This window comes from Drosophila novamexicana, unplaced genomic scaffold, assembly GCF_003285875.2.
Source record: "Drosophila novamexicana strain 15010-1031.04,08,12 unplaced genomic scaffold, DnovRS2.1 tig00000932-arrow-arrow-pilon, whole genome shotgun sequence".
Taxonomy (NCBI): domain Eukaryota; kingdom Metazoa; phylum Arthropoda; class Insecta; order Diptera; family Drosophilidae; genus Drosophila; species Drosophila novamexicana.
In genome coordinates this window covers 2,247,597-2,257,500 of record NW_020824832.1, presented here as the reverse complement: position 1 = coordinate 2,257,500, position 9,904 = coordinate 2,247,597, and the positions used below count along the sequence as shown (strand labels likewise).

The 9,904-nt window shown below is 42.4% G+C and overlaps 4 protein-coding genes across 5 annotated transcripts; 1 reads left to right on the top strand and 3 right to left on the bottom strand.

The window, feature by feature from the left end:
* Window positions 1–289: 289 nt before the first annotated feature.
* On the bottom strand, window positions 290–2,073 carry LOC115765197 (pleiotropic regulator 1). The gene is made up of 2 exons (XM_030708633.1): window positions 1,883–2,073; window positions 290–1,822 (listed from the first exon to the last, which is right to left on the bottom strand). Exons 1-2 carry the CDS (start codon window positions 1,993–1,995, stop codon window positions 526–528), a joined length of 1,410 nt encoding a protein of 469 aa, XP_030564493.1. The 5' UTR covers window positions 1,996–2,073; the 3' UTR covers window positions 290–525.
* Window positions 2,074–2,478: 405 nt separating this feature from the next.
* Window positions 2,479–4,312, bottom strand: LOC115765189 (LSM12 homolog A). Its single transcript, XM_030708617.1, has 5 exons — window positions 3,534–4,312; window positions 3,150–3,283; window positions 2,965–3,081; window positions 2,744–2,875; window positions 2,479–2,679 (listed from the first exon to the last, which is right to left on the bottom strand). The coding sequence occupies exons 1-5, from the start codon at window positions 3,676–3,678 to the stop codon at window positions 2,533–2,535; spliced, it is 675 nt and encodes a 224-aa protein (XP_030564477.1). The 5' UTR covers window positions 3,679–4,312; the 3' UTR covers window positions 2,479–2,532.
* An 83-nt stretch (window positions 4,313–4,395) lies between these two features.
* Window positions 4,396–5,282, top strand: LOC115765191 (chromatin accessibility complex protein 1). The gene has a single exon (XM_030708618.1). It carries the CDS (start codon window positions 4,424–4,426, stop codon window positions 4,967–4,969), a length of 546 nt encoding a protein of 181 aa, XP_030564478.1. The 5' UTR covers window positions 4,396–4,423; the 3' UTR covers window positions 4,970–5,282.
* Window positions 5,283–5,557: 275 nt separating this feature from the next.
* Window positions 5,558–8,091, bottom strand: LOC115765152 (regucalcin). 2 transcript variants are annotated; one of them, XM_030708564.1, is made up of 3 exons: window positions 8,002–8,091; window positions 6,010–6,728; window positions 5,558–5,949 (listed from the first exon to the last, which is right to left on the bottom strand). In XM_030708564.1, exons 2-3 carry the CDS (start codon window positions 6,726–6,728, stop codon window positions 5,757–5,759), a joined length of 912 nt encoding a protein of 303 aa, XP_030564424.1. In that variant the 5' UTR covers window positions 8,002–8,091; the 3' UTR covers window positions 5,558–5,756. The 2 variants fall into 2 exon arrangements, with proteins under 2 accessions (XP_030564424.1, XP_030564423.1); XM_030708563.1 differs by lacking the exon at window positions 8,002–8,091 and adding an exon at window positions 6,793–6,903.
* Window positions 8,092–9,904: the final 1,813 nt, after the last annotated feature.

The following is a 9,904-nucleotide window of genomic DNA, read 5'->3' as shown; positions in this document are numbered from 1 at the left end:
ATTATTCATACAGTACTATAATACAAAAAAAAAAAAAAAAAAAAAAAAACAAAAAATAAAGAATCATTTAAATTAACAGTTAGTGCTTTTACTTTGTTAACTGTAGCGAAAAAATAATACAAAAGAAATTTGAAAGTGAACAAGAACAAGAAAATGAAACAGGAAATATTTTAACAACATACAATTCATGCAGAAATACGCTATTATTATTTATGCAGAAATACAATTATTTACGTGTAAAAAATGCAAAATAAAACAAAAAAAAAAAAAACATAAAATACCAACAATTTGAACGATGTTTCTTCTTAGAATCTTCTTCGTATCGGCCAGATCTTTAGTCGGTCTCCCCTTCCAATTCTAAAGAGTACGCCAATTGCACATACTGCTCGCTTTAGTTCTGGCCTAATCACTATAACTAACTGTGCTCGTCGCATTAAACAAATTTGCGTAGTATCTGCGCGCGAGCATAGCCGTGCATTATTTATTTTACATTGTTTAAGCTATGTTATACAAACTAGAGGTGTCTTAGAATTTACGACGCTTGAGCAGCTCCGGCCGCCAGTTGATCGGATGCGTCTCCTCGTTGGCCTCGTCATCCTCCTTGTAGACCTTGATTGTTTTGTCGGCCTCGGCGGTGATGAGACGCGTTCCAGATTGATCGAAGCACAAGGCGAAAATGCCCGCCTCGCTGTCCATGGAGCCGGGCTGGACGGGCGCCTGGAAGCGCTGAAAATTGTAGCCGGTACGCCAGTCCCAAAAGAACATGGTGCCATTGTCACCGCCAGAGACCAGCACGCCATCCGAGTTGGCGGCCATGCAGTTAACGATTGCCGTGTGCCCAGAAATGTTCTGCACAAAGTTGCCCTCGGGACAGCGCCATTGTTTAATATTGTCGGGCGAGGCGGAGGCGAACATATACAGCGATGGATGCAGCACAATGCTGCGCACGGACTTCTTGTGATTGGTCAGCGTGCAGACGCTCTTGCCGGCAGCCAGATCCCACAAACGGACCGTGGAATCATGTGAGCCGGTTATAATCTGTGGATTTGTGGCCTGTGCTACCACGCTAGCGACAGTGTTTGTATGGCCCGTCAATGTGTGCACATTGGCCTTGGTGCGCATATCCCAAATGCGGGCCGTTGAGTCACGCCCGGATGTGGCGAGCACATCAATTGTTGGATGGAGTGCCAACGAATAGACGGCGGACAGATGGCCATGGTAATGTCGTATAACCTTGTTGTATTCCAGGTCCCAGCACTTCACCTGACGATCCTCACCGCAACTGAAAAGATACGGATGTTTTGCGCTAACCGCCACACCGCGCACGGTGCTCACGTGACCGGTTAGCGATAGCTTCAGTTTGCCGCTGGCCAAATCCCAAATCTTGATGACACGATCACCAGCGCCGGTGGCAAACCATTCGTTGCCCGGCTCCACAGCTATGCAACGCACCCAGCCCAAATGACCGGAAATGACACGCGATAGCTTCCATGGTGCATGCCACTTGGGCTTGGGTATGCTGGGCGCTTTCTTTGGTATCAGCTGCACATTGCTGGCTCCGCTGCTGCTTGGCATCGAAGCGCGCACTAATGAGTTATTCCCACTTAATGGCGTCTTTTCCTTGTCCCGATTGTATCTAACCAGGCTACCAGACTCTGTGCCCGCTGTGCCCAAATCCGAGCTCGCCATGCTGCCATCCGTAATGGCCAGAGGCTTGTCAATTTGTAATGCGGACATCTTTTTGGCGTCCATCGACTTGATGGCGCGGTCAAGCACCAAACCATAAGTGTCCCTTGCTTTTATTGAGCGTCTCAACTTCTCGCTGTAAAATTGTGCGAGTTGTAATTAAATGATGCGATCTTAGCGGCATTTTTACACTTACAGGCGGTCATCAATATCCGGCAAATTGCCCTGGTTTGATACAAACAGATCGTGTGTGCGTTTAAGCGAGCGGAATATAAGCGTATGCACACTGTGCTTTTGTACATCTTCCATTTTTATGTCAGTCAATCAATCGATCAGTCAATAAAATAGTTTATTTACACGAAAGCGCTAATGAAAACGTTTAATTTGCTGTTCCAAGTAAACGGAGACAGTATTTGCCATTCACACAAATTGCAATCGTTATCGATTGCCGCCAAGAGATTTCAGTATTTTTTTTTTTCAATTGCATGAGAAATTAAGCAAACTAATATGTTTCTTGCTTAATTATGTCAATTTATTAACATTTTTTATTTATTTAGCAACAAAATATGCATTTTGCCTATTACGTCACAAAAACGTGCCGACAGTCGGAAATACGGCGTGTGTAATCGAATGGAAATCGGCATAGTTGTTATCGAAACATTCGATATACGATAGCCACTGTGCTACAATTAAATTTTTAATTTACGTGACACTGAAACTGCTCAAATTCAGCTCTACAGATATATAGTCAACCCCCATGCAGCAACCCAATCAATTATAATGCTATGTTCATTCATTTCTGAAGCAAATATGTTTTTTTTTTTTTGTTTTCTTTCTTTTTTATTTCTAGTTAGCGGGAACCGGTGATCCTGAAGCTGCGTTACTCGATGATATAGATGAGGATGTGGGCGAAACGGATGCCGACGAAGCGCTGGCCGTGCCATGCGCATTTTCCTGAGCCGGAGAAGGTCTCGTGTTGAAAAACTGAGTGATCTGCAATTTCAAGATACACATTTTGCATTTGTGAAAGTCACAAATTTGTTGCTTGGCCTCTTACAATTCGTTTAATGTATTTGCACGCAGTATCGTTATCCGAACTGGAGACAACATTGTCCACCCTATAAGGCGGCGAGACGGTAACTTCGTTTAATATTTGTATGTTTGCTCCCTGCCAGGAAACTTCATTGTACTGCCATCAAAAATAGATTTAAAAAAACAAACACAATAAGACCATGTTAGGCTAGGTTGTTAAACAATGTATATTGACAGGCGGCTCACCCCAAGCTGTTTGGCTATCGCTCGATAGAGCTCTTGTGCTTCTGGACTCACATCGGCATTTTTGGACTTGAGATAGTCTTGCCGTCTCTCTACTGTTTTACGTAGGCGCATTTTAACCTAAAGCATATAGTTTAGGGAAGTTTTTCAATTAAATGCACACAAGAAATCTTTGCGGCTATGCTTACCTGTTCCAAGTTGAGCTTTTGAGGATCATCAATGAAGTTTCCATTGCATTCCTTGGTCACCTGCACGTTACTGCACAGCGATAGGTTCATCACATAAACATCACTCAGTTCTCCCGATGTTTTCGAGTGACATTCTGTTCGAGCAGGGAAAGGAAAAGAAGAAGAAAACAGAGACGCAGGCAAAGAATTCCGCAGGCAATGTAAGGTAACCAACTAAGAATGCTCAGAGATAAACACTCCAAATATATTATATAAACCATGTGACAACAATAATAATAATCAAAAAAAAATATAAAACGAACAACTTTCCCCTTGACAGCGCCAAGTGACATCGTTGTTATCGTTGTCGTCACAATTGTTAATTATTGTTTATAAAAAGGATACTCAATATAAGCATTTTTGTGTTGTGGTCGAACGCGAGCACCTCTCCCTCCACCTCCTCCTTAAAACAGGTCGTACAGAGCACTGTGGATCCGATACTGAAGCAGTCGTTCACTGCATTAACAACGTCGGCGGTGGCAGCGGCCATTTTTAATTGTTGCTGTCGCTGCAACTCTTAAACAACTCCCGATTTGATATTGACAACAGACGATAAATATCTATATTTGTATTTGTATTTATATATATATTTATATATATATAATGTATATTTGCTTGCAATATGGACCGGAGTGTTGCAGTTTAAAAGCAAGTTGAAAATGTGTTTTCAATGCTTCTGTTGATGCTGCGCTAGTAGATGAGTCTTGTTGTGCCTGCTGCTGCTTGCAATTGTTTACACAATAGGCGAGCGTATTTTGTATATAGTTATCATGGAGATTGCGCCTAATTCTTTTTGTTTATAACAAACATATGTTTTGCTCTGCTGGCTTCGCTTTGTTGTACCGTATCGTTGTGGTTGTGTTGCACTTCCTTGCCGCGGATTCGGTTCGCTTTCACATTTACATTCACGTTTCGGTGTCGGCCGGAGTTGCCTTTGCCTGTTTTTTTTATCGGTCGTGCTTCTTCGCCTACGTGTTTTACGCCAGTTGCAAGCAATGTTATTGCGTGCTTTGCTCAATATATTTGCTCTGCCAGCAGCGCAAGCGAATTTTGCGTTTTAAATACGTATTTCGTGGTTTTGTAATTGAGAAGTGACAAAAAAAATATGCTGCGTACGAAAAAATTTATTGGTCAACACACGAAACAACAGCCAAAAAGGAGGCAGAATAGAAATCGCAGTGTTGCATACACCAGCAAGGTTGCAAATCCCTCCAAAGAATGTGCATATCGATAGCATGCCAAGCGCGCAAACACTACTCGATAACAACCTGCTGTTTGTAGTCGATAGTTTCAGTTGCAACAAACAAAACACCGGGACCCTTGTGTTTACCGCCAAAAACGAAGCTGTTAAAAAAGCCGGCAATTTATTTATAGCCATGGTTGATTCAAGTAAAACGCATGAACAGCGCAAGCCCAGCGCTGACACATTCCTGCCCCTCAGCCGGGTGCGCACCATCATGAAGAGCTCGATGGACACGGGCCTGATTACCAACGAAGTGCTCTTCCTAATGACCAAGTGCACCGAACTATTTGTACAGCACTTGGCCCGTGAGGCGTACACGGCGTCCTGTGCCAAACAGAATAGCGACACGCTCAAATACGAGCATTTGTCGCAACTGGTGAACAAGAGCAAAAATCTGGAGTTTCTGCTACAAATTGTGCCCGAAAAGATACGCGTGCACGAATTTCAAGAAATGCTCCGCCTCAATCGGTCCAACGCCAACGCCAGCGACGATGACGATGATGAGACTGGCACCGAATCCGAGTCGGAAGATGAATAACCAAATGGCACATTTAAGCGGAGCACACGTTAATAAACAAACTGGGCAACATTATCACTGCAATTGGCAGTAGCTACGAGTTATTAGATTGCGACTAGTTTAATTAATGTGAAATTTGAATGACTGACAGCTATTTTCTTTAGTTGCTAGGGTAAATGATTTGTTAAATAATACGTATAGCCTAAGCGATAACTCAGACCATTGGTAACAATAGACAATCCATTTTTGTATACTCCAAAATACTATTTCAATTATTTGCTCTTCGGCCAGCCGAAGATAACTTGTATTTGTTCCTAATATATAGACATACATATGTAGCAAATGTCACATATTTGTCATGACTTGCCAGTTTTGTTTTTGCTTGGGTGCACATCAACTTTAATATAACCTCCAGACCCTTGGGTGCACACCAAGTTAATAGGTTTCTATCTTTTCTGACCGCAAATTGGGCAAGGTCATAAAACAGTCTGGTTTTTTTTTTTTTTTTATAACAAAGGCGCTTGAGTGAAGGGCTGATAAATCGTCACCGTTGGCCCTCGGCAATGTGAAGTTTCGGATCCCATTCAGTTAAGTTAAAACACTTGATGCTTTGTTTGTCAATATTACTGAATACACACACACACATGTACATGTGTATGCTCATCTTTATATGCAATGTGCACTGTGTGTCATTTGATACATAGATATTTAGTTAGATCGATAATAATTGTGTAGGTAAAAACAAGAAAAAAAACATATGAAGTGCCATAATTATTATAATTATGTGAGTGTGCGTGTGCGTGTGCGCTTAGATCTTCAGGCTGACGCCGGGATAGCCCTTGGCATTGAGACCCGTCACCTTATAGGTGGTGCCTGCCGGCGCGGGCTGGTTGAATTTGGCCGCAGTGGTCACGTATAGAATGTCCAGATTGGGTCCACCGAAGGCAACCGAAGTGATCTGCTTGGTGGGCAGCTTAATCTCCAGCAAGACTTTGCCGGTGCTGCAAGGGCAAAGCAAATGGGATTAACAGCATACCAGGCATGCAGCTGGCTTAACATACCTTGGCTTGACCTTGTAGATGGTGGCGCCATTGAATGTGGCCACATAGATGTTGCCCTCGGTATCAATGGTCATGCCATCGGGCAAGATATGATCCTTGGGACTGGTCTTGCGCAAATTGTAGATTACCTTGGGATTGCTGGCGACACCAGTATCGAAGTTATAGTCATAGGACTTGACCTCATAATCGGTGGTATCGATATAGTAGAACTTCTTGGCCTTCTCATCCCAGGCAAGACCATTGGAAATGCCGACATCGCTCTTCACCACCGACACACTGCCGCCGGCCTCCCACTTGTACAGCTCGCCGTGACGATGCTCGAACTCATCGCCAATGTAGCGCATGGTGCCGGCAAAGAGGCGACCCCGTGGATCGGTTTTGGCATCATTCAAGCGATTCGCCTTAAGCTCGGACTGCACCTCGAACAGAGTGCGCACCACCTTCGCCGACGGCGACACACCGTCCCAGTTGACGATCACGACGCGACGTCCACAGCCGACAGCAAACTCCTGGGCATTGCCCTCAACGGGCAGCACAAAGCCGGCCAGTGTCTCGCCCTCAATCTGCGTCCTGTACGTCTTGTTCTGCTTGTAGTCGTAGCGCAGGAGGCTGCCTGCTTCTAAATCCACGAAGTACAGGCTCTGTCTGGCCTCATCCCAGTGCGGACCCTCGCCCAGACCGGCATACGAATCGGGTAGTGGCTCCACTTTGTAAGACATCTGAAAGTATTGCGCATACAAACACACGAGCATATTGCACGAATTGAGAGAACATTCGAATTACCGTTGGAACCGAGAATGCAACTAAAATAATAAATGTGACTAATTGGGCTAATTTTGGCTGCATCTCTTGTACTTTGCTGCTGCTGCTGCTTATGCTGGGAGATGTAACTGGACACTGAAGCGGCCGCCGGCGGCGCCAAGTGCTTTTATGGGCCAATATACAAAGAGAAACAACAAATGCGAGCGTAAAGTCCAGCTTGTTTTTTATTACATTTTAAAAATCGCGTGGCCGTTGCCAGCTGCTGTGACGTCATGCCCTTCACTTGCTCAGGCCGAGATTTTAGACTTGGCCAGCTGCGTTTGTTATTGTTATTGTTGTAGTTTCTGCTTCTTTTTTTTCCACGTAATTGGCATGCATTGTGTTGTTGCTGCTGCTGCTGTTACTGAACTTGTCAAACCAAAAGCGCGACCTGCTTACGGTAAACGCAGCCAAGCCTTAACATGTGCATATGTGCATTTGTCTGTCTGTATGAGTGCGAGCGCGAGCGCGCGTTTGTGTGTGTGTGTGTGGGTGTAAACGGTTTCAAAGCAACTAATAAACTGATCAAAGATGGCGGCTGCAGGATAATATAGCACAGACACAAACCGACAGGCACAGTGGTTCGAGACTTGCGATTTCTAATTGTGTTCTCATTAATTACTTGCGGATGGCATTTTACAAATTTTTTAATTGTCCATTGAATAAAAGCAAATAAAATGATTTATAAGCAACAAGCAATTGAAGGGTATTTCGCGGTAAAGCTAATTAAATGAGCTGTTAATGGAAGTGGCCTAAAACACTTGTTAAATGCACTTGCGGCTTGTAATAAAAACAGTTAGGAAATTCTTTTTGTAAGGGGCCTATTTGCAAAATAGTAAACCGATCCTTATCAAATTCAGCTAAAAAAATATTAGTTTTTAAAGCCCAATTAATCAAATTTGATGTAGTTATCTTAAATAAGCTATCAACTGATCGTTTTTGGTTATCTCCATGCATGACAGCACAATTATACACTTTTTTTTGTTTGGCGAGTTTGGTTAAGATCGTAAAAAAAAACATAAAAGAATTTCTTGAGCAAAAGTCCTTTAGAAAAAGTAGATGCTATGCAAATTCAAACGATCTCAGCTTCAAATCTTGTCAGATATATAATATAATTCTCAAGAAAAAAAATTTTTTTTGAAATATAGCAGGACCCGAATGCCAGAAAACTTGTTCACTTGTCGTACATACCTTTGGGACTTATAGGCTGGAGGATATTGATCAATAGGACACGACGCGAGCAAACAATATGCGCGAACTGAAGTTTAAACAGCCGGCTAGGAATCTTTTTATAGCCGAATCTGGCAACAGCAGCCGGTGTATGCGTGACATACAAGCACATAAACACACACACACGCACACACACATATATATACATATACATACTTATACATACAAGCGAACAGCTTGTGTTCTGGAGTGATAAGCGTCGAGTGTGAAGCCAAAGCCAGATAAGACATACACACACAGAGACACGCCTGGAAGTATGTATGTGTGCATGTACATATGTATGAAGATCGCTAAATGCGCTCGGTTCCCGGGCCCGGCAATACAATCGCAATCAATATTTGTTTGAGCATTGTGAGTGCTACAGTTATCCAGTATTGGATGAATTACGACAAATGGGTTCGTTGGGCCCGAGGTGGACGCGGTGCTGGGCCAACCCATAGCTGTATTCACTGTATTGCAAAATGCAATTGCCGCTAAGGAGCGTATACAAACAGAAACAACAGCAACTTTCAATCTGTGAGGGCTTCTTTTCTTTTTTATTATTAATTTTTATATATATATTTTTTTTTGCTGTGGGCGGCTGTGATAAGCCGAAATGCGCTTATTTGAATTTATGTAATTTAGTTTGGCGCACATATAGACGAGCTTATAGGATTTATCTGCCCTTTCCGGTTCACAATGTTGCGATAAATTGCAAAAAAAAACAAGTAAGAGGTTCTAGGCGGGAGCTCCCGACCAGGAGATACCCTGAACCCTCTTCTTCCAACATCAAATGCACATATATATTCCATTTTAGAAGCTATATGTCAAGTTTGGGGATTCTAGCTCTTATTATTTACCAAAATTGCCCAAAAACAGGATATCGATATCGATTTTTATCGATTGCTTGAAGATTGAGTAAGTTATCGATTATCGGAAACAAGCTCGATCTGCGCGGGAACTAGGAGCACCTACATCTAAAATTTCAAGTCTCTAGCTCTTATGGGTTCTGAGATCCAGACAGACGGACATGGCTAGATCGACTCGGCTATTGATACTGATCAAGAATATATATACTTTATGGGGTCGTAGATGCTTCCTTCTGCCTGTTACATACATTTGGCTTTCGCACAAATACAATATACCCTTATACCCATTTTAAATGGGTTCAGGGTATACAAAGAAAAAGCCACGCTCGTGCCACACAAATCGATTGCGGCCCACTGTGCCAGCCGCCCCAATGAAAGGATGCTGAATCCGTCGATCGGTCGGGCGAGCGGGCATTATTTATGCGAACGCTCTTTGCACTTTCCAGCCAGCTGATAGCAGTGGGGGGCGGCTGAGCTGAGCAGACATAGACCTTATCTGGAATAGCCACTAAATGACTTGTGAAACCGTTTATTCCCAATTTAAATGGTTCTTTAATTAATTTCCAACATGATTTATGGGCATATTATGATTGTTCTCTGACTTGACATGACAATCAAAAACCTCACATTATGTTTGTCATCTATCTATTTGTATATACAAATACATATGTATATAATAATATTATATGCTAAAGTTATTAATAAACTGTCTAATCTAATGGGAATATTTTGAATGCCTGTGCTTGATAAAGATCTACCTATTTATTAAAGAGAACTAACTCGAAATATTCCTAAAACAAATCTCTTAAGAGAGTTCTACTTTTACAGTTTGCATATAGAGTATAGATTCATCGATCAGGAAGTCTAAAAGAGAATCTTATAAAAATCAGCAAATTTATATCATATTCCCTGCATTATAGACTGATTCATATGGTTTAGGGAGATCGTGAATCAAGGTAGGTGGACAGGGAGTGTATTTATTTTTGATAAGAATTTATTAATTTTCATTAAAGTGG

What these genes read in the sequence shown, in the direction of transcription:
- LOC115765191 (XM_030708618.1), top strand. Translation starts at nt 4,424, where the DNA reads ATGCCAAGCGCGCAAACACTACTCGATAACAACCTGCTGTTTGTAGTC.
- LOC115765152 (XM_030708563.1), bottom strand. Translation starts at nt 6,855, where the DNA reads ATGCAGCCAAAATTAGCCCAATTAGTCACATTTATTATTTTAGTTGCA. An exon ending in TTGCATTCTCGGTTCCAACG is followed by an intron (nt 6,729 to 6,792) that starts GTAATTCGAATG and finishes CAATACTTTCAG; the next exon opens with ATGTCTTACAAAGTGGAGCC. An exon ending in ATCTACAAGGTCAAGCCAAG is followed by an intron (nt 5,950 to 6,009) that starts GTATGTTAAGCC and finishes TTGCCCTTGCAG; the next exon opens with CACCGGCAAAGTCTTGCTGG.
- LOC115765197 (XM_030708633.1), bottom strand. Translation starts at nt 1,995, where the DNA reads ATGGAAGATGTACAAAAGCACAGTGTGCATACGCTTATATTCCGCTCG. An exon ending in CCGGATATTGATGACCGCCT is followed by an intron (nt 1,823 to 1,882) that starts GTAAGTGTAAAA and finishes ACAATTTTACAG; the next exon opens with CGAGAAGTTGAGACGCTCAA.
- LOC115765189 (XM_030708617.1), bottom strand. Translation starts at nt 3,678, where the DNA reads ATGGCCGCTGCCACCGCCGACGTTGTTAATGCAGTGAACGACTGCTTC. An exon ending in AAAAGCTCAACTTGGAACAG is followed by an intron (nt 3,082 to 3,149) that starts GTAAGCATAGCC and finishes TATATGCTTTAG; the next exon opens with GTTAAAATGCGCCTACGTAA. An exon ending in GCAAATACATTAAACGAATT is followed by an intron (nt 2,680 to 2,743) that starts GTAAGAGGCCAA and finishes TTGAAATTGCAG; the next exon opens with ATCACTCAGTTTTTCAACAC.